General features: G+C 41.7%; 1 protein-coding gene across 1 annotated transcript in view; it reads right to left on the reverse strand.

The window, feature by feature from the left end:
- Positions 1 to 23,970, reverse strand: part of DNAH7 (dynein axonemal heavy chain 7) — a 226,933-nt gene that overhangs the window by 12,386 nt on the left and 190,577 nt on the right. The window contains exons 56-61 of the mRNA XM_041737735.1: positions 23,699 to 23,860; positions 21,043 to 21,243; positions 16,893 to 17,054; positions 13,489 to 13,674; positions 11,837 to 11,974; positions 745 to 975 (exon numbers count right to left, since the gene is read on the reverse strand). Of these exons, the coding sequence (XP_041593669.1) occupies positions 745 to 975; positions 11,837 to 11,974; positions 13,489 to 13,674; positions 16,893 to 17,054; positions 21,043 to 21,243; positions 23,699 to 23,860 (1,080 nt within the window). The remainder of the gene's footprint in view (positions 1 to 744; positions 976 to 11,836; positions 11,975 to 13,488; positions 13,675 to 16,892; positions 17,055 to 21,042; positions 21,244 to 23,698; positions 23,861 to 23,970) is intronic.

A 23,970-nucleotide genomic window follows, 5' to 3' on the forward strand; every position in this document is an offset into this window, starting at 1 on the left:
ACTTAAGGTTTATGGAGGTGCCTGGGTGGCTCAGTAGGTTAAGCATCCAATTCTTGATTTCAGCTCAGATCATGATCTCAGGGTCATAAGATGGAGCCCAGCTTCTGGCTCTGTGCTAGGGATGGAGCCTGCTTGGGATTCTCTCTCTCCCTCTGGCCCTCCTCACCATTCCCTCTCTCCCTTCTCATAAATGAATGAATGAATGTTATTATTTTCTATTAATTAATTAATTAATTAAATGTTATTATTTTTTAAAGTGGGAGAAGGCACCTGGGTGGCACAGTTGGTAAGATGTCCAACTCTTGGTTTCTGCCCAGGTCAGGATCTCAGGGTCATGGGATCAAGCCCTCAGTCAGGTTCAGTGTAGAGTCTGCTTACATTTCTCCCTCCTTCTCCTTCTGCTCCCCCTCCACACCCCGCACACTCTTTTTCTCTCTTTCTCTCAAATAAATAAATCTTTAAAACTTAAGTTCTATGAAGGCAGAGGCTTTGTCTCTCTTAGTCCTTTGTGTTTTTGTAGCATGTATCCTATCTAGCAAACTATGCTAACATACCCCATACTTCATCACCCACTTATTAACTGCCATCCCCAAAGTTCTATATGTTCTTTAAGGACAGGCATTTTGCTTCTATCCCCAGAATGAAGAACAATGCTTGCACACAATCTCCCCCCAGTAAATATTTGCTAAGTAAAATGAATAATTTTATTGCGATGATTCTTTTTTTGGGTATATCTCCCCTTACCTTGATTGCTTTTTGAATGTTGATGCATGATTCCCTTATGGTCTGCAACAGCTTATTGAACCGTCCCATCTCTTGGACAAGCACAGTGTTCATGCTCTGAGTGTAGGTTGTTGGGTACCGCCTCATTGCCGCCTCAACATCAAAGTTGTTTGGAAGTTTACCCAGGATGTCACCAGCAACCTCATATACCACTTCATCTGATGATTTTGCACCAGCATCTGCTGAACGAGACTGAAAAGAATTCAAACTAAAAATCAGAAATCCTCATAAAGGTGTAGGAATCGCTGCATAGGAAAACTCCTAAGGTAAACTCTATGAGTGCAACTCTGCTATTTAACTGATGATTCTTCTCCACGCAAGAGTTATTGAAGTGATGAAAACAGGCAGGGGGAGCTGAGATTCAGGAGGAAGACACTGTTAGGGAGGAGGAAAAGAGTGTGCATGATGTTCACAGGCAAACGAGGGTCTGGAGGAAGCAAAGAAGCTGCACTGTGCACTTCCCGGGTAGAGAGGGAGTGGATGCTGTGAAAAGAAGGAAGAAAAAGCATTTACGTTGGTGGGGTGGCTGAGGACGGATGGACAGTAACACGCAGGAGGGCGGAATTTGATCTTGCTTTGAGAAAGTTTGTCACAAAATATAGTTGCCAACAGCTCCGGTGCCTGCTGGTGCCAAGCGCAGAGATATAGTTTTGTCCTTGAACCAGGAGGGCAAAGAAAATAAGCTCCTCTCCTCTAAGCAGTTGGAAGAGTTATGGAGAAAGGCAGACTTTAGTGACTCACACCGAAAGAAAGGAAGGGGAATTTCATTTCAATTTTTATTTTTTATGCTTATAGTGGCAGGGCGTAAATGAATCTATATTCTTTTCAGAAAACCATTTAAATCCTCACAATATATGAGTGTGTGTGTGTGTGTGTCCACGTTGAGAGAAAACAAGCACAATTAGAATGTAAATGAATATATCTCATATTTTTCCAGTCCTAGGAAATTGTGTTTAGTCTTATTTCAGATTTTGCATTTCCTGGTTTCTTTCCTGACACTTCAGCATAAGCAAAAGAGCTCTATGAAGGTGACATTCCCAATGCCAATATATTTCTTGTTCTAATGTTTTTCCCTGTTCTAATTCTTAGAGATACTTTAAATACACAATGCAAGTGTTGTCATGGTTAGCCTGCTGTTCTGGTCTCTGCCTCTGGATTGTGACAAACCCAGTGTCGAAGCTTTGAGCTCCTGCCTACCCATTATCATATTGCACTTGCCAGTCTGAGTTCGAGGATCCTGAAACAGGCCGTTTAATTACATACTGAGAAGATACCCCATGTGTATTTAGACTTGTTTGGTTCTGAGTCGTTTTCTGTTGGAATGAATCCACTGCTTTATGTATTCTATAACGTGGCACAGCCCATCGACTTTAAATGAAGCCAAAAGACACTCTAAATGTCCTGTTGTCAGACCACTGTATCGCATGTGTCTAATATTCCCAAAGATCTACTTATTCATGTCTGGGTCTATACTTTTGCACTCAGGCAGTGACTGATTTTAGTGGTATTAATATATGTAAAAGTGGATGTAAAAATAAGTCTTCCTCCTTTCTCCCTTATTAGAAAATGTCATCTTATGGTAGACCAGAGCCCGGAGTTCCAGGGACTTTCCACCAAGAATAGCCCACCACACTGTCCTCCTAATCCAGGTCACTGAGCCCCCCTGCCCCCAACATCTCTTGTTATCTGTCCTTCTGGGTTCTCTCCCATCTTTAGGATCCAGAAAGTGCATTATGGTTCAAGAGCACAGATTCTGGAGCCAAACTAGTGGGAGTTGGGCTACTTGGCTTTCAGGCCTGGCTTGAAATTATACCAGCTGACCTTAAGCAAGCTACTTCATCATTCCGTGTCTGTTTTCTAGCTGCAGAGTGGGAATAATGAGCCCATACCTCGGGATTGCTACGTGCATCACACTGTCACACACGAAGCGCTCAAACAGCGCTAGCGCACAGTCAGTACTGGGTAAGGACTAACCATTATCATTATTGCTCTGAGATTCCATAGAAGTAAAAAGATCGGCGAGAGTTAAGTTCAAGGGATAACTCACTTGGCCAAATAAGCATTCTTACTGAAATTTTAATGACTAAGGGAATGCTTGCCGTTTGGACTACTTTGCTTTCAAAAATGAAAGGAAAAAAAAAAAAGCCAACAGTGGAACACATGTGCCAAAGGGACAGTGCAAGAGAAGATCTCTTAATAGAAAAGAAGATGAAATATTTTTCATTCAAATATACTAACCTGTGCCCATGGCATGCTGGACTCCAGTGCCTTAGACACGCCGTCACATTTGTGCGCTCACAAACAGAACGGCCACCTGCAAAGTGTCAACTGTACTTTTCTCTTCAACATCTTTATACATTTTATACGATTGCCATTGTATTCTTTAAATATTAGGTTATGTGATAAAATACTGATGTGAAAGAAACTTGCTACGTAACCTAGATTAAATGTTCTGGAATATTCGTAAAAGATAAGTCATTTTTTATTTATTTATTTATTTATTTATTTATTTATTTATTTATTTATTTATTTATTTATTTATTTATTTTTGATAAGTCATTTTAAAGGTGGTTGTTGACTTAGTAAGAGAACAGAAAAAATTTGAGAGTGAACTCTGGCATCAAACCTCTTTCCCAGTATCTCTGATAGTCTCTCATTTTTAAGGAATTAAAAAGGGACATAAGGTATGATGCTCTTGCTGGGAGAGAATGTGCCCCTTCTTGGAGTGCATGGGGAAGAGGGGCTACTGCCTGTCCAAGGACGCAAGGCCCACCTGGTGCCCATGAGCGGTCACTCGTTAGCAAGGGACAGAAGCCCACACCGAGGGCAGACAGCCTGGTTGCTGCTTTTCATTGTCCTTCACTGTAAACACCCGTGTGGCCATGCAACTGCCTTTCTGGGACAAAATAGCACCAGGCCCAGCACAGGGAGGCTCTCCTCTGCAGGGGAGGAGGGGTCTGCACCATGCAGAGCCCTTTAAAATTTGGAGTTTTGAATCCCAGCTGCATGCCAGAGAGAAAACACAGGAGAATTGTGGCATCACCTGGGCACAGACAGCTTGAGGGCAAGGATTTGACAACGCCTGGGACACAAGGAGGGAAACTGTTCACTTTTCTGTGAAGGCTTCCTGAGCAGCTGCAGGCACGAGATCCCCTCCCTGCAGAGGAGACAGCAAGATCATGCCATCTCCCCCCCCTCCCACCACCATAACAGTTGGACTTCAGTGAGCAAATGGCACCCTCAGTAGAGGCTGGAGCTGCTTACACCAACACCACCCACCTGCGCCCTGCAGGTGCATCTTTACCAAGGTAGGTGTGACTGGGAGTCAGCCAGCAGGCCTCTCCCTGGGAGCACCAACACAGGCCCCCTGCGTGTACCAAGTCTACTGATCACACAATGTTCCAAAGTGTCAGCTTCAGTTCTGGTGGAAATTGATTGCTTGATTATTGATTATTTATGTATGTATGTATGGGAAAGAGAGAGAGTGTGAGCATGCACAAGAGTGGGGGTGGAGCAGAGGGGAAGGGAGAGGGGGGACGAAAGAATCTCAAGCAGACTCTGCATGAGCAAGGAGCCCGACTTTGGGCTCAATCTCAGGGTCCTGAAATCATGACTAGCACGTAAGCCAAGAGTCAGATGCTCAACTGATTGAGCCACCAAAGAATCCCTGTTCTGTGGAAATAGGACCGGGCTTTATTGCTTTTTTTTTTTTTTTTCCCTTTGGAATAAGGTCATTATAGGTTTTTGTTTGTTTTTTCATTTCCTATTCTCTTTTTTTTTGGATCAGGCTTCCTTTTCTTCCCTTTCTTTTCCTTTGGAATCAGGCTTATGTTTTTTTGTTTGTTTGTTTCTTTGGGGGCTTTTTGGTTCCTTTTCTTTTCCTTGGATCAGGTTTTTTTCTTTTTTTAATCAGGCTTATCTTAACAAATCAAAGCACACCTAATTAAAAGTCTAAACACTCCCCATTGCAAGTAAGGAGGAACTCTGCAGAGGACTGACCTCTGGGAAAGGGCAGCCAAAACACGGCAGCAGGGCACACACAGCACACACCAGAAACACTTCCTGAAGCACCAGGCCCTGGACAGTGTGTGACTCCTGCTTAATACAGTATTATGGTCAGAACACACAGAAGACACAAGCCTAGACACAAGGATAAGATGATGGACTTCTCTCCCTAAGAAAGACCAAGAAGAAATCACAGCCAGGGATTTGCTCAAAACAGATATCAGCAATACAACGGAACAAGAATTTAAAACCACAGTCATAGGAACACTGGCTGGGCTTGAAAGAAGCATAGAAGACACCAGAGAAACCCTGGCTGCAGAGATAAAAGACCTAAAAACTAGTCAGGCTGAAATATAAAATTGCTGTAACTGAGATGCAGAACTGACTGGATGTAATCACAGCGAGGATGGAAGGAGAAGAGGAATGACTAGGTGATACAGAAGATAAAATTATGGAAAACAATGAAGCTGAAAAGAATAGGGAAAGAGAACTATCCGATCATGAGTATAGCCTTATGGAACTCGCTGATTCCAGAAAGCACAACAACATCTATCTCACAGGAGTCCCTGAGAAAGGAGAACAGGGAAAAGAGGGCAGAAGGTTTGTTTGAGCAAATTATCACTGAGAACTTCCCTAATCTGGGGAAGGAAGCAGGCTTTCAAGTCGAAGAGGCACAGAGAACTCCCTGCAAAATCAACAAGGACCGGTCAACACCAAGACATAGCACAGTGAAACTTGCCAAATACAAAGATAAAAAGAATTCTAAAAGCAGCTAGAGACGAGTCCTTAATCTACAAGGGTAGACACATATGATTAGCAGAACTGTCCACAGAGACCTGGCAGGCCGGAAGTTAGCAGCATGATACATATTCAACCTCTAAGTGGAAAAAATATGCATCCATGAATACTTTATCCAGCAAGATTGTCATTCAGAATAGAAGGAAAGATAAAGAATGCCTGACACAAGCAAACACTAAAGCAGCTCACGAACACTAAACTCTCCTGTAAGAAATATTATAGGGGACCCTTTGAGCAGAAAGGGAGATCCAAAGTAACAAAGCCCAGAAAGGAACAGAGACAATCTATAAGAACAGCAAATTTACAGGTAATACAATAGCACTAAATTGATATCTATCAATAATTACTGAGTATAAATGAACTCAATGCTCCAATCAAATGACAAAGAGTATCAGAACGGATTAAAAAAAACAAGACCCATCAATATGCTACTTAGAAGAGACTATTTTATTTTATTTTATTTTATTTTATTTTATTTTATTTAAGATTTTATTTATTTATTCCTAGGAGACATACACAGAGAGAGGCAGAGACACAAGCAGAAGGAGAAACAGATTCCCTGCAGGGAGCCTGATACGGGACTTGATCCCAGGACTCCAGGATCATACCCTGAGCCAAAGGCAGACGTTTAACTGCTGAGCCATCCAGGCACCCCTGAAGAGACTCATTTTAGGCCCAAAGACACCTGAAGATTTAAAGTGAGAGGATAGGGGGGCAACCTCGGTGGCTCAGGGGTTGAGCGTCTGCCTTTGGCTCAGGTCGTGATGCCAGGGTCCTGCGATCAAGTCACACATTGGACTCCCCACATGGAGCCTGCTTGTCTCTCTGCCTATGTCTGTGTCTCTATTTGAATAAATAAATAAAATCTTAAAAAAAAAAAAAAAGAAAGTACAGGGATAGAGAACCACTTATCGTGCTAATGGTCATCAGAAGAAAGCTGGAGGAGCCATACTTATATCAGATAAACTAAATTTTAAACCAAGGACTACCAAGAGATGTAGAAAGGCACTCATACTAAAGGGGTCTAACCAACAAGAAAATCAAACAATTGTAAATATTTATGCCCCCAACTTGGGAGCACCCAAATATATAAAAATCAATTAATAACAAACATAAAGAATCTCGGGATCCCTGGGTGGCACAGCGGTTTAGCACCTGCCTTTGGCCCAGGGCACGATCCTGGAGACCCGGGATCGAATCCCACGTCGGGCTCCCGGTGCATGGAGCCCGCTTCTCCCTCTGCCTATGTCTCTGCCTCTCTCTCTCACTGTGTGCCTATCATAAATAAATAAAAATAAAAAATAAAAAAAACATAAAGAATCTCATTATCATATAATAATAATAGGGGACTTAAACACCCCACTCACAGCAATGGACAGATCATCCAAGCAGATCAGCAAGGAAAGAGGGCTTTGAATGACACACTGGACCAGATGGACTTAACAGATATAGACAGAACATTTCATCCTGAAGCAACAGAATATACATTCTTTTCAAGTGCACATGGGACCTTCTCCAGAATAGATCACACACTAAGTCACAAATTAGGCCTCAACCAGGACAAAAAGATTGAGATCATACCATGCATATTATCAGATCACAACACCATGAAACTTGAAGCCACCGCAAGAAAAAATTTGGAATGACCACAAATACATGGAGGTCAAAGAACATCCTACTAAGGAATGAATGGGTTAACCAGGAAATTAAAGAAGAAATTTTAAAAATACATAGAAGCAGTCAAATGCTCTGCCCCTGAGCTATGAGGGGGGAGGTGAAGGTGAATGGGTGATGGGCACTGAGGGGGGCACTTGATGGAATAAGCACTGGGTGTTATTCTGTATGTTGGCAAATTGAACACCAATAAAAAATAAATTTATTATTAAAAAAATACATAGAAGCAAATGTAAATGAAAGCATAAAGGCAGTCCTAAGAGGGCAGTATATAGCAAGACAGGCCCACCTCAAGAAGAAACTAAAGTCTGAAATACACAACCTAACCTTACATCTAAAGGAGTTGGAAAAAGAATATCAAAGCTTAAAACTATCGGAATAATGGATATAATAAAAATTAGAGCAGAAATAAATCATACAGAAATATAAAAAACCCAGAATAGATCAATGAAACTAGAAGTTGATTCTTTGAAAGAATTAACAAAATTGATAAACCCCTAGCAAGCCTTATCAAAAAGAAAAGAGAAAGAACTCAAATAAATAATCACAAATGAGAGAGGAGAGATCATAACCAATTTGCAGAAAAACAAACAATTGTGAGAAGATATTATCAGCAATTATTTGCCAACAAATTGGGAAATCTGGAAGAAATGGATAAATTCCTAGAAAAATATAACAAAACTGAAACAGGAAGAAAGAGAAAATTTCAACAGACCCATAACCAGCAAAGAAATTGAAGCAGTAATCAAATATCTCCCAGGAAGCAAGATTCCAGGGCAGATGGCTTCCCAGGGAATTCTACCAAAGATGTAAAGAAGAGTTAACACCTATTCTCAAATTGCTCCAAAAAAAGAAATGGAAGAAAAATGTCCAAACTCATTCTATGAAGCCAGCATCATCTTGATCCCAAAACCAGACAGAGACCCCACTAAAAGAAGAGAATTACAGGGGCACCTGGGTGGCTCAGTTGGTTTAGCATCTGACTCTTGATTTTGGCTCAGGTCATTATCTCAGGATCGTGAGGCTGAGCTGTGTTTGGGTCTACACACTCAGTGTGAAGCCTGATTGAGAGTCCTTCTGCCCCCCCCCCCCATGTTTTGTCTCTCTCTAAAATAAATAATCTGTTTTGAAAAGGGAGAATTATAGACCAACATCCCTGATGAACATGGATGCAAAAATTCTCAACAAGATACTAGGAAATCAAACCCCACAGCACATTAAAAGAATTGTTCACCATAATCAAGTGGGATTTATTCCTAGGCTGCAAGGATGGTTCAATATTCACAAATGAATCAACGTGATACCACATTAATAAAAGAAAGGATAAGAACCATATGATCTTCTCAATAGATGCAGAAAAATCATCTGACAAAATAACATTATCCTTTCGTGGAAAGCTCTCAAGAAAGTAGGGGTAGAAGGAACATACCTCAACATCATAAAGGCCATCTACAAAAGACCCATATTATCATCCTCGGTTTGGGAAAAACGGAGAGCTTTTCCCCTAAAGTCAGGAACAAGACAGGAATGTCCACTCTCTCCACTGTTGTTCAACATAGTGCTGGAAGTCCTACCCTCAGCAATCGGACAACAAAAAGAAATTTAAAAAATCACCAAGAAAGAAGCCAAACTTTCAGTTTGCATAGACATGATGCTCTATGTAGAAAAACTGAAAGACTCCACCAAAACACTGCTAGAACTGATACATGAATTCAGCAAAGTTGCAGGAGATAAAATCAACGTGCAGAAGTCTGTTGCATTCCTATACACCATAATGAAACAGCAGGAAGAGAAATCAAGGAATCCATCCCATTTACAATGGCACCAAAAACCATCCGAGAGCTCTGATTAAACCTACCCCAAAAGGTAAAAGATCTGTACTCTGAAAACTATAACATTTATGAAGGAAATTGAAGATGATACAGAGAAAAGGAAAAACACTCCATGCTCATAGAGTGGAAGAACAAATGTTGTTAAAATGTCTGTATTACCCAAAGCAATCCATTCATTCAATGCAACCCCAATCAAAATGCCACTAACATTTTTCAAAGAGCTAGAACAAACAATCCTAAATTTGTATGGAACCAGAAAAGGTCCTGAATAGCCACAGTAATGTTGAAAAGCAAAGGACAGGCATGATAATTCCAGACTCCAAGCTTATTACAAAGCTGTAATCAACAAGACAGTGTGGTACCGGCACAAAAACACACACATAGATCCATGGAACAGAAGAGAAAGCCCAGAAACAGACCCACAGCCATATGGTCAACTAATCTTCTACAAAGCAGGAAAGAATATCCAACAGAAAAATGACAATTCCTTCAGCAAATGGTGTTGGGAGAAATGGACAACATGCAGAAGAAGGAAACCACTTACACTATATACAAAAAGAAATTCGAAATGGTTGGAAGACCTAAATGAGAGACAGGAAACCATAAAGTGCTAGAGGAGAACACAGGCAGCAACCCCTTTGACCTTGGCAATAGAAACCTCTTACTGGACATGTCACCTGAGACAAAGGAAACAAAAACAAAAATAAACTATTCAGACTTCTTCAAGATAAAAAGCTTCTGCATAGTAAAGAAAACAATCAACCAAACCAAAAGGCTGCCTATGAAATAAGAGAGCATATTTGCAAATCTTGACCAATCTGATCAAGAGTAGGATCTGAGGGATCCCTGGGTGGCTCAGCAGTTGAGTGCCTGCCTTCAGCTCAGGGTGTGATCCTGGAGACCCGGGATTGAGTCCCCCGTCGGGCTCCCTGCATGGAGCCTGCTTCTCCCTCTGCCTGTGTCTCTGCCTCTCTCCCTCTCTCTCTCTCTGTGTCTCTCATGAATAAATAAATAAAATGTTTTTAAAAAATTTTTTAAAAAGAGTAGGATCTGAAATCTGTAAAGAATGTATCAGATTCAACAGCCAAAACACAAATGATCCAGTTAAGATATGGCCAGAGGACATCAATAGACATTTTTCCCAAGAGGACGTCCAGATGGCCAACTGACGCATGACAAGACGCTTGCCATCACTCATTGTTAGGGAAATGCAAATCAAACCTATGATGAGATGCCGCCTCACACCTGTCTGAATGGCTAAAGCTAACAACACAGGGAACAAGAGATGTCGGTGAGGATGAGGGGAAAGGGGACCCCTCTGGTGCTGTTGGTGGGAACACGAACTGGGGCGGCCACTCTGGAAAACAGTGTGGAGGCTCCTCAGAAAGTTAGGAATAGGGCTGCCCTATGCTCTAGTGACGGCACTAATCGGCATCTACCTAAGTAGGGCAAAGTACAGAGTCACAGGGCACATGCGCTCTGACGTTTAGGGCAGCATCACCGACGAAGGCCAAACTATGGAAGGAGCACAAGTGTCTGTCGAGTGACCAGTGGATAAAGAGGTGGTGGACACGCACACACGCACAACGGATTGTTCCTTGGCCATCAGAGTGAAATCTTGACATTTGCAACGTCATGGATGGAACTAGAGGATACTATGCTAAGTGACATAAGTCAGAGAGAGATAAACACCATATGATTTCACTCATTTGTGGAATTTTATAAAACAATAGAGATGAACTTATGGGAAGAGAAGGGAAAAAGAAAATTAAGACAAAGAGAGAGAGGCAAACTGTAAGAGACGCCTCACTACAGAGACAAACTAAGGGTTGCTGGAGGGGCAGTGGGTAGGGGCATGGAGTAAATGGGTGACGGCTATTAAGGAGGGCACTTTTATTTTTTAAAGATTTTATTTATTTGAGAGAGAGAGAGATAGAGAGAGGTAGAGAGAGAAAGGAAGAGAGAGACAGTGCAAGCTGGGGGGATACAGGCATAGGGAGAGAGAATCTCAGCAGACTCTGCAATGAGCATGGAGCCTGGTGCAGGGCTCAATCCCGGGACCCCGAGATCTGGACCTGAGCCGAAACCAAGAGTTGGACACTCAACCTACTGGGCCACCCAGCCACCACCTCAAGGAGGGTGCGTATGATGAGCTCTGGGTATGACATGCAAGTGATGAATCACTAAATTCTACTCCTGAAACCGATACTACACTATACATTATATAACTGGAATTGAAATAAAAACTTGGAAGGAGGACGCCAGGGAGGCTCAGTGGTTGAGTGTCTGCCTTCATCCCAGGGCGTGATCCTGGGGTCCTAGGATCGAGTCCCACGTCGGGCTCCCTGCATGGAGCCTGCTTTCCCTCTGCCTGTGTCTCTGCCTCTCTGTGTGTGTGTGTTTCTCATGAATAAATAAATAAAATCTTAACAAAAAAACTTGGAAGGAAAAGAAAGGATATAATGCACTTGGGCATGGTGTCTTTATGACAGGCAAAATGGAACTCCCAGCAGCTGAATGATACTCAAAGATTCTTTCTCAATCAAAACACTGATTAAAAAAAAAAAAAAGAAGCAGCCAACCAAAACCACATGTTCATGTGCTTAATGTTTACACTCATATATAAGGCACATGGGAATTTTTGTCCTTTCCTTGAAATGCTTCTCCACTGTAAGAGGTGGGCACTTGCTGCGGGGGCAGCATCCCCTCCAGCCTCGGGAGCTGGTTCCTGCACGGATCCATACCTGGGTGAGAAGAATGTTGTCGAACAGCAGTTGAGTTTCTGACTGATCTTTAGTGATATCTGCATTGGCATTCATCCCGAAGATCTCCGTGGCGGGGTTCAGCGGCAGAGTCTTTGTGTATTCGATGTAGCTTTTGTGCTGCAAGATGAGTAACAAAGGGTCGGGAAGTTAGAAATCAATTATCCCGTAGAACTTTCTGAGAAGAGATGATTTTCAATACTCAAGTTATTGAGTGGATGAGCCTATGAAACTGGACACTGGGTGCTTTCACTGTCTTTCAGCCTGGGCCAAAGTTTAAAAAGAAAAAACAACAACAATAAAAAAGGACACATTTAGAAAGAAAACGTTCCATCCAACTGGCATGGATTTTAAAAGGGAGAAAGGAATATCCCTGCCATCTCCTTTAGAAAATTTTTTCTGGGGGAATTATTCAGCACCATATTTGCTGATGATTTGTTCTTAATTTATTGCAATAATTCTTTTTCTCTTTACTCTGATTTTTTTTTGTTTACTCTTGTGATAAATCTACGTAATTCAGAAAAGCAAATATCACCTGAATGATTATTATCCTGAGATAATCACCATTAACATTTCTTTTTACGCACGCACACATTCTATATTTTTATTTACATGGACTCTGTCAAAGTTACAAGCCTTTCATATAATCGTACAAATACTCATATACGTATATGGTGGTGGGGGAGGTCAGAGATGGTTTTTCAAAATGAGTTATGTTCCATATCCCTGACTTCATCTTGCCTTTTTTCTCACTTGACAATTCGTCCCTGGAAATCTTGACACTCATGGCCCCGAATGTTGACTCGCTCCACTCATTTAGTGACCTAGGCTCGGGGATAGATTTTCTCTTCATCTCTATTGACATCTGCTCTCAGCCAGCATTAGTCCTAATGGATGATGGGGTTATGGAATGTGGCTCTGTTGCATATGGTCTTACGTTTAACTTTCAACATGTGCCCTTTTGACTTCTAGGAATAAAATGAGAGCCAATTCAACTGTCCTGGGGGTCCCTGGAAGTCTACTGTGTGATAATCTGAAGGCGGACACTGCATCTTCCATGAGGGCAGGCCCAGAAAAAGTAGAAGGAAATGGACTCTTGCAGTAGCATGGTTCTGGAACTCTCTTCCCCTTCCTACCTGTGTGGCCTTGGGCAAGTCCTTCAACTCTCGTGAATGTGCTTTCTCATTCGTCAACAGGACAGAATGCTAATACCACTGTTACTCTGATGCTCTAGTGAGCCGAGTACCTGTACAGCTTTGTAAATAAGTAAGCATGACCTTGCTGTTAATGGTTATTGTTGATATTATTTTGTAACCCTTCCCACGTGTATTTCCACTTTAACTGGGGACAATGTCTTTTTGCCAAAGGAATAAACTCATGATAGAAGTTTGGGTCACTAGGAAGCTATCCTTGGGTGAGTGGTGGATTGATGGTTTCTGATAGTCCTCACGTTACAGCAAATGGCAAACCACTAGCTACATCTGTGCATGAGGTTTGCTGTCTTTCTTGAAGACTGAACAAAGGACACACAATGGTCAGCCAAAAAACAGGGCCTCTAGGGGGAAAAAAATCACCATTTTATCAGAGGAATTTCAAGTTTCCTTGCTTTTAGTTTTCTTGAAGGGCGTACTTACATCACCAGAAGGAGGAACAAAGTAGATGCCGCTGGAGTCAAATTTGTAGCCTGGGTTTTGAACTAGTTCTGGGTTGAAGAATTTGTTCAGGATGCTGCGCAGCGTGCGCCGGTCCCAGTCATCCGTCACCCTGCCTCCGTAATTGCATTCACCTGTCATGTACTGCAGAGCTTCGTAAGGCAGTTCCTAGGAGCCAGGGTCCAAGTCACTCTGCGGGCTGAGAGTTCTCAGTCGCGTGTTACCTACAGAGCTGTGCTTCCTGTTTGCTCCTATTATTAAATTCAACTGGGCTTACAAAATTGGCATTAAGCACTATTTCCCTTTATATACTTCTCTGCTAATTCCGGAGTTGTCTTCTCCTTGTCTCCTTCTCCTTCTCATTTGTCAATGCTGAGGGCAAAAGTCATCTATTACCTTGGCCCAGACTCACTCACTACTCAACCAACACGAATGGACCAGCTACTATGTGCCAGACACACAATGAGTGAGACCAGAATCCCAGCCGTGAAAACCTGGCGTGGCTGACTGACATTCAAGACAAACCCCCTATAATTCAGAGATAATCAGTGTTAGTTTCCTTCATCATCTTTTTTTATATCCCTCTGGATTTTGACAATAGGAATCACTATTGTGATATATAAACAATATTGTGATATAGATAAAAACAGTTCTGCGTATAGTTTTTCACCAAGTCCCATAGGATACCTTTTACCATTTCATGAAATACTCTTTCAAAATATTTTAATTTAAGAAATAAAACCAATGAACATAGAGGAAGGGGAAAAACACAGAGTTTGGGAGTTGGACACTTACCCGACTGAGCCACCCAGGTGACCCACCAAATTGCTTTTTTTAAAGGCTGTAGCAATTGTAGGAATCAGTTTTAAAATTTTTGCTAATTTGATTGACCAAAGATAATATTGTGTTAACTTGCATTCCTACAATATCAGTGAAGTTCATAATTTTTTCGTGTTTAGTAACATTTGTTCTCTGAACTAGTCTTCTACTCATTTTTTAACCCAATTAAAATGTTAATGGCTTTATTTGTATGCACTGTTTTATGAATTATCCTTTTATTCAGACTTGTGGAAATATTCTTTCCTTTTAGTTTGCTTCTTTTTATCATATTCTCTGGTCTGAAGAATTTTTAAATGTTTATGAGTGCAAAAGTATTGGTTGTTCATACTGTTCATACTTTTATCATCAGCATAAATACTTAAACAGCTACCAGCAATACAGAGAATTCTATTTCTCGTTGCTCTCAACAGAACTGCACATTTTCACTTAGGAGAAAAAATTGACAGTTAAACAATAACATTGTTTTTAAATATTTTTAAATATATTTTAATTTTTAGCATCACTACACCCAACAGGAGCTTGAACTTACAACCCCAAGATCTGGAGTCACATGCTTTGCCTACTGAGTCAGCCAAGCCCCCCTGTTTTTAATTTTTAAATGTATTTTTTAATTGAGATATAATTGACATATAACATTAGTTTCAAATGTGTAACAAAGATTTGATATTTGCACGTATTGTGAAATGAACACAAGTCTATTTAGCAAGTCATTAGTCATTACACATAACTATACATTTTTTCTTGTGATGAGAACTTTTAAGATCTATTCTCAGCCACCTTCAAATATGCAATATAGTTTTAACTCTAGTCACCATACTGAACATTTCATATCTTAAGTTTATTTTTGATACTGACATTGTAAAAATGTTTATTCACCACTTGTATTTATCTTATTAAATTATCTTCTCTGTTCTTCTATGTATTTTCATTTGGATGATTATATTTTTTATTATTATTAAAATCTCTTTATGCAGTTATTAAATCAGATAGATTTTAGCTATCTCTTCAATTTTCATTTGTCTTTTTACAATATCTTATTGTTTACGGTAATAAAGCAATGCTTTAAAATATAGCAATTTTTTACTTTTGGATTATATCATCATCTTTGTCCTTTCATGCCCTTCTTTATTTTTTTAAAGATTTTATCGAAAAAATCCAGCAGAGGGAGAAGCAGGCTCCCCACAAGGAGCCCGATGAAGGACTCAATCCCAGGATCCCAGGATCACGACCTGAGCTGAAGGCAGATGCTCAACTGCTGAGACCCCAGGTGTCCCTAACAAATAGTTCTAGTCAAACATTATTTTCAAAATAAGATTATTTCTTAAAATAATTAAGAAATTGAAGCAAAAGAAATTTTATGATGTTTATCCTAAGAGACAGTATAGTAGTAAATGCTTTTCTTATTATGCATTCACATATTTTAACTTCTTAGACATATCTGTTTCAGATAACATCTCTGATATCTTCTGGAAGAATGTGGTTTTCAATGTAGTCTCAATGTTTCTCATTTCTATGTCTATGATATTCTGAACATGTCTATGATATTCTACAAAACTTCATTTTATGTTTGCTAAATTTTGAATTGCTGGCCCTTTTAACTGACTCTACTACAGACTATAATATTTTAAATTAGAATATACTCTATTGATAAGAGCCTCTTGTATTTGCCTCCCTCTTTCCCCCCCTTTCTCTATGTTCATCTGTTTTGTTTCTTAAATTCCACATATGGGTGAACTTTAGGGACAAAATTCTAATAAAATTTGAAGGGATTCACTCTCAAAAAGTTCCATATCCTTACAGGATGCCTGGATTGATTTAATAAGCAGTTCTTCAAAAAAAAAAAAAAAAAGAAAAAAAGAAAAAGAAAAAAGCAGTTATTCAAAGTTGCAAACATGTTAAAAATCCAACTGATAGACAAGTGGCTAAAAGAGAAAATGGGGAGTGTGTGTGTGTGTGTGTGTGTGTAAGAGAGAAAGAGAGAAAGAGAGAGAGAGAGAGAGAGAGAGAGAATTGTAGGGGCTTACATGTGGTTGATGTGACAATATTAGACTGTTTGGTTTTTTTCCCCCAGAATCCACACCTCAGGTGAACATCAGTGACCTAAAGAGTCTGTTTTCTCCTGATGAATGGCCCAAATCTAAATTCTGGAATAATACAGTACAATCACATTTCTCTAAAAATAAAGTCATGCTCCAGAACAGGAGAAAATCAATTTATATTTTCATTTCAGAGCCTGGTTGATTTACAGTCTTCTCAAATCCTTTTCAAAATAAGCCCAATATGATCATCTTGCCGATTCCCATAGGTGTTTCTATGTCAAAAATAAATAATAAAACATAGGTTTTTAATAGACAAACCAATGTCCTAACTACCTACGATAGCAGTTATGATATCCTATTATAACAAAGTGTTATTTAATAAGCTGTTGCGAATTATCCTATTTATTTTGTAAGAGTAGGAATTAATGAGAAGTCCCTGCTTACTATACAAACACAATGTGATAAAGAGCAAAATAGGTAATATTCTTGCTGTGACTTTTATGATACCTCATACTGGTTCAGGAACATGTGGAGTTGCTGTACACTGATTCTTAGGTCAGTCTCATTGAACTCATAAGGAATATTCCACCCCAGGGGTCCAAATTTCCGCCTCTCCTGTACCAAAGCATGAAAGAAGCAGAGGCCATAAAGTAATTTCTTGAATTCCTCCTGTAATGAGAAGAAATGGCACCACATCATTTCCTTCCTCACATTGCATTATGCTTACCATTTTTTAAAATGAAAGTGACTCTTTGTGTTTATAAATATATCCATCCCAAAGTACATTACAACAGAATTCACTATTTCAGCAGGCTATGTAGGCAGAAACATGTCCCTTTGTATGCATGTTCAGTTGGCACACGTAGCTATGTACACCTGGTTTTTAGGGAGCACAATCAGCTCGTCTATTTAGTCTTACTAAATCCTATAAGGATTTTGGAGGTTCCAACTGAAGCATAGTGAGGCAAGAAGAATGAACTCAGTATGTGGTCCCAGACCACCATGGAGAAATTTCAAAGTAGACAGTTCAAACCAATTAAGCAGTTCTACAAGAAGGACTTCCAGATGAAAACTTTGGCCTTATGACTTTACCAGTTACTCTTTAGATAATAGGAAGTCTTACAGTTACTTTGAATGGCAAAGTCAGCCTTGAATCAGAAATCAGAAAGTATTATGCACCCTCCACAAGAATGCTAGAAAATGGTCGAAATAGACCTTGAGAGAGGATTTTGTGAAGGTTTCCTTGGAAAGAGCAGTGGCTGTGCTGGGAGCACTTTTGCCCCTATTCCCAAGGAGAAAGGAGTGTGAGGTGTATCCTCTTCGTCCAAGCAAATGAGAAGGAATTAATGGGGCTCCTCAGAAAGTTGATGCATGTTCCCTGCACCTGGGGTAGAGTGGAAAAGTGCAAAACTTATGCCTGAAAGAGTAGAGCAGTCTTTGGCTCCAGGGTAATGAATTGAGAGAGGGAAAATCAGAGCCCTGCCTCCAAAAGTGGGCCGCCCCAGAGTGATCCCAAGTTGCAGATGGGGACCTGGGTTAAGAATGTCAGTCAGGGGATGCGCCTGGGTGGCTCAGTTGGTTAGATGTCTGTCTCTTGATTTCTGCTCAGATCATGATCTCAGGGTTGTGAGACTGAGGCCTGTGTTAGGCTCCACAGTGGATATGGAGCCTGCTTAAGATTCCCTCTCTCCCTCTCCCCTTCTCAAAAAAAAAAAAAAAAAAAAAAAAGGAAAAAGAAAAGAATGTCAGTCAGGGGAAACATTTCTTGGTCTTCTTGGTCAAGAGGACTTGTTTTACCTAAGGACAGGTGTAAGTATCCCCTGTGGAATAAACTGAAAGGAGGAGTGGAGACAAAAGCAAAGTAGCATCAATTTAACCAGAGAGGTGGGGGGAAACACAGAGTGACAAGTGCTGCATGGATTCTGGAACTATTTCATTTTATTTCACTTTGTTTTATTTTTTTTATTTATTTTTTTTCTTTTTTCACTTTGTTTTAAAGTAGGCTCCATACTCAGTGTGGAGCCCAGCATGAGGCTTGAACTCACAACCCTGGGATGGAGACCTGAGCTAAAACCAAGAGCGGGACACTCAGCCGACCGAGCCACCCAGACACCCTTAGAACTACTTTCGATATGTTACAGAACCGAGCAAATTGGTAAATGTGCTGATGATGTGGGAGCCAGGTGCTAGTGCAGAAGTGACCTGTGTATATGGAATGAGGGAAAGTGAGGAAGAACCCTGGGCGGATGCGCGGAAGCTGGATGGATCATTACAAATTCATCACTTCTGCAATACGCGAATGAGTACCTGCGTGTGCTCGTCTGCATGCACCCGGAGGCGGGTGTGCATATTTGTGCACATACCTGTGCATGTGTGTGAGACTACCTGCATGTATTTCCAAGTTTTCTCCCCTCAAAGGACCAAGAACCAAAAACAGGGCAGTAGCGCTGGACTCGTCTAGCACCTAGATCTAGGTCTCCATAACCAGGACTTCACAGAAAAATGACCGGTTCCAGGGCTAGATGACAGATGAACCTGCAGCATCTTATGCCAAAAAAGCAAGAAGGCTAAGTAATAACAACAACCACAACCACAACCACAATAACAATAACCGATGGGCCCAGTACAGAGGGCCCAGCTTGAGGGTGCTCCCACTGACCAAATCTGGGACCATTTGAGTAAAAGACTTAGGATAGTAAAGAACTGTAAGCCACTGGGGGGGCAGGGACCAAGGAATTCCCGAGTCCATGCCAACAGCACACAAATAAAGGGAGAGGTGGGAGGGCTGTCGCAGAGAGTAGAGGGCAGGTGTCAAGCAAGGAGCCAGAACCATCATAGGGAACAACCGGGTCAGGCAAGGCACATCAACAGTCACGCAAGCTGGGCCAGGGGTCCGTTTTGATGAGAAACAGGATCTCGACGAGGCCTTAGAATGTCTCCCCAGAGACTGACCATCAGTTGCAAGGGGCTCTTATCACACATTGAAGAAATCTGACAACATTGTCTCTGGGTGATCAAGACTCGTATCAACAGTGAAGGATAAATGGATATCATGTGTCTCCCAGTGCGATAGTCCGAGGCCACAGTTTTTTGGCTAAAGATGCATAATTGCATCTAATCACGAAGAAATATCAGACAAGCCCCAAATGAGAAATGTTACTAAAAAAAACCTTAAGAGGAGGTAAATTCTTCAGAAATGTCAATGTCTTCAAAGACAAAGACAGGCTGAGGCAATGTTCCGGATTAAAGGAGGCAAAGAGCCACAGCAACTAAATTTTAACCCGAGACCGATCGCTAGTGAGCAGGGAAGATGCTCTAAGGGACATGACTGAATCAGTGGACAGCTCGGGAACACAGACAGCAGATTAGATAAAATCGTGTGTTCTTATCAAATCCACTAAACTCATAATGGTATGAGGGCAAAATTAAATCTCTATTCTTAAGAAATATGCATCGAAGTGTTTCCTTGGGGGTGAAGGGTTGTGACATATCTGAGTTACCCACAAAAGTCGTATGTTAACAGCAGGTGAATATGCGTCACGGGCATAGGGCTGGTCTTAGCACTCTTTTCATATAGTTTTCCTTGCCACTTTTCTGTAAGTTAAAAATTATTTCCAAGTACAAAGTCAAGGCAAACATGATGATGAACTCTTTTGGCTTTTGAGGGGATTGGCTTTTGGTTTGGATGGTGTTTCATAAATGCCTAGACTTCCAATATGTGGGACTTCCACTGGAGAGACCTTTGGCTCTAGAAGAAACGAAGTAAAATTGTGCACAGAGGACATCTGTCCAGGCTGGCCTGTGCAGACGTGCCCTCACCACCTACCCTGCAGGAACCCGCTCTCTCTGGGCCTAATCAACGCGAAAGCCACCCAGACAGCAGGTCTTAGCCCAGAGGATAAGGGTTGACTGAGTTTTAAGCATAGGAGCTTGCTTTCCCTCAGTACCTGGGACTTTTGTTTAATGAAAGTACTTCTTTATTTTTAATGTTTTCTTTTGATGCGTCCTCAAAACATATCCCGATATCAAAAGCGTGAGCTGTTTAATGGCAAAAACTTAACCAAGGTTCACAACCCCTCTTAAAAAGAAACTCTTCCATTTTTAATTATGGCAAAACGCTGTGAAACAATTTTAGGTCACAGACATTCACACACCGAATTCTAATCATGAAAGCAGTGGGTGGTTTCCCCGCTTGCCCAGGGACGCTGAAAAAGACCCTTATGAGTCCCATCAATCAAGGAGTAAAATCATTCTGGCTCTCATTATAGTTATATGGAGGAAATATTTTTATGTTTTAATTTAAAGATACGGCTCCAAAGAGCAAAAGGCTCAGTTAATATCCTGAAACAAGATTCTCCAACCTTGCAGATTTGTACTGGGAATGGCTTACAGCTGACTTTCTAAATGGAAAGCTACATTATTAATGACACCCCAGAAGATCTCAGCTGCGCAGAAATGAGGCCGGTGGTAAAATTAAAATAAAATATTAATACAATTGACTTCAGCACAGTCAATAATCAGTAATCAAAACCAACGGCACTGCAGGGCAGGAGGCCTATTTAATCTGTAGTTTTGCTCAGCCACACACAGCCGTGGTCAGCAGGGGCCACTTGGACTGCGTCGGGGCCGAGGGAGCAAGACTTAGGCCATTACTAACAGGCTTTTTGCAGCTGCCAAAGAACTCGGGGTCGGAGATCGGGTCCATGAGGTACGATCGAATGATATTAGCTCGTAAACCTTTCGGGGCTTCATTGGTCATTTTCACACCATTCTGCAGGACGGACACAGGGAAGCTTGGTGATGGGTAACTTGTCAACCAGATGCGGAAATCGGGATGTGTTGCTTCTGGGCTTAGCTCCTGCAAAAAAAAAAAGGAAATTAGACATGAATGGGTACGTACAACCCAAGGAACATCTCCAGCCCGTATGTGCATGGGACGGCTTGGAAGTGGGAGGAAGCAGTTTTACAAAATAGAACCTACTGCTGCAATTTTGGGCACAAGTCTTAAAATCTGATTCTGCCCCTGAAACAACGTTCTTCGTCAAGAAGGCCCAGAGCGTTGCCATGCTTCTTGGTAAATTTTAATCACGCAACGATCAAGTTCGCAAAGGCATTCCGTAATTTAGAGTTGGCCACACCAGAGACAAGGACATTCAAAAAAAAAAAAAATCTCCTATCGTAACTGATGTTGCTGAAATATTTATAGCTATAATTCTCTGCCCGAGGGCTGGATTAAGAATGAGCCATTCTTCTGGCTGTAGCCAGGTTGTGAGAAGGAGCAGCATAAGTCAATATTAAGCCAAGCAGAGATGAAAAGAAGGAGAGAGCATTCGGAAAGGGAAAGTATTGAAACATAGCCCTCTGAGCTCTATTTTCTTAAGGGGTGAGTCAGGTGTGCACTGGGGAGGATAGTGGAACACTCAGCGCATCCTGAAGGCCGTGGGGGCGCCTTCCTTTCCCCTTTTCCTGGTCACTCCTGCTCCCTCTTGCTACCTCCCCCTCCCAACTGTCTGTGGCAGTAGTTATCTTAGGGTTTTTCTAAAATTGCAATGCTTTGTCCATAAGACATGTTTTGAGCAGTCATGCGGTAAAGGGGCAAGGGGGAATTAGGAAGGATGCAAAGGGGCCTACATTTTTTAAGAATTACTAAGTAGTGGAGAGTGAGGGCGACCACTTCTCCCTCCCACCAGCTGTCCTATGCCTGGTGACTTAAACATGACCCAAGGGCCTTTGGGCCCAGTGTGCCATCCATTAGGGACTGCTCTCCTCTCCTTTATGACTCTCCAATGGGGCATATGTGACACAGTTGAACAGGTCATCTCTAGGCCATTCTCATGACCTGTTCAACTATGTGACATATGCCCCATTGGAGAATGGCCTAGAGATGGAGGAGCCATGAGGAAACAGGCACAGATATGAAACCTTTAATGTAACACCTCAAGGATGAGAAGATGTTGGTAAGGCAAATAATCAAAGAATCATTTTTCAGACAGAAATAACATTATGATGGCCTATATTCTTTTTTTTTTTAAGCTTTACTTATTCGAGAGAGAATGAGAGAGGAGCAGTGGGGGGCGGGGAGGATGCAGAGGGAGAGAGAATCTCAAGCAGCACAGAGCCTGACTTGGGGCTTGATCCCACAACCCTGAGATCATGACCTGAGACGAAATCAAGACTTGGATGCTTATCCCACTGAGCTCCCCAGCTGCCCCATCATGGCCTATATTCTTGAAAAAGTGTGTCATCCCAATGAAAGCAAAAGAAGCTCAAACGACTAGAGCCTAGAAGTCACGACCAAACCCGAGAGGAAACAAAGGTCAACGAGGAAGCGGGTCGTCAGCCATGATGAGGCTTTAAACTTTGTCTTCCACGCAAAGCGAAAGTTTTAAGCAGTGAAGCAATATTCATTCACTAATTTAGGAAATAGTTCTGGGTTGTCTCTTTGGGCCAGGCATAACTCAAGGTGCTGGAGATGAAGCAGAAGACAAAGCAGACAAAGTCTCTGTTCTCATGGCGCTTGTAGTCTAATGGAAGATAGACAAGATGGTGACAAGTGGCACAAAAGACAATACGACCCTCTCCTTAAAGTTTCAATTGCATGTCTGGATAGAGCTAGTTATATCCTTAGCTTGGCTAATTAGTAACCCAAGGGACTCTGAGTTAGGAGGGGTCTAGGGTCGTGGGTAATTACATCAACTGCTTTTTCTCTGTTGGTCGGAGTCAAGTTTCCTCAGCTGAGCTACGTGGGGTTGCCTTGCTGGGATTTCCACCTCCCACAGAGGGAAGTGCCACAGCCCACGGCAAGAACAGGTGGGGGAGTCTTCCTCAGGTTTCAGACTGATCCTCTGTGCCAGGGCTACTGTCTGAGCAGGTCAGAAGGGAGAAACAAAGTTACACCCTGAAGCCTCTGGGTTTAGAGTGGCTTCATGCATTTCCCCCTGAAAAGCCTCCTTTGAAGTTGTCTTTGCTCCACTGCTGTAAGAGGTAAGTTGTTTTCTGTCTGCCCTGTGGCTGACTCCCCTCCTTGAGGCTGTTCTCCTGGACGAGGGAGATTCCAACTCACTGCATGAGCCCTTGTCCCTGTTGAGAGGGACTGGGCAAGGGCTGACCGTGTGACTTCTTCTCGTCTCCCTACTCCCGACGTGAGCCCATCTCTCCTGTAATCCAGCCATGCCACTAGCCTGTAGCCCCCCAAACCAGGGGCAGGCATGGAGTTGAATGACAGGTGTAACACTAGTTATGGGGGAATACAAATCAACACTAGTTATGGGCGGGGGGGAATACAAATACAAAAAATAAGCTTGCATTTTTACCTCGCAAACTTTCTCAAGGGTTGGCATCCAAGAGGTGGCAAGGTGACAATTCTGAAGAACAACCCATGTTCCTTCCTTGACGGCTTTTTCTATCATCTTCATGGCTATGGGCCCTTGGCCTTGACCAAGAGATAAAGAGCTAAGTTTGGACCCCCCATATCCCTGTGAACAAGAATAGTAAAGATGTTACTTGACAACACATTTTTAAAGAAGAATCAATACTAATCCTACAGAAAATGTTAACCTTAAGCATATTAAAATTTAATTATCCA

This window comes from Vulpes lagopus, chromosome 22, assembly GCF_018345385.1.
Source record: "Vulpes lagopus strain Blue_001 chromosome 22, ASM1834538v1, whole genome shotgun sequence".
Classification (NCBI taxonomy): domain Eukaryota; kingdom Metazoa; phylum Chordata; class Mammalia; order Carnivora; family Canidae; genus Vulpes; species Vulpes lagopus.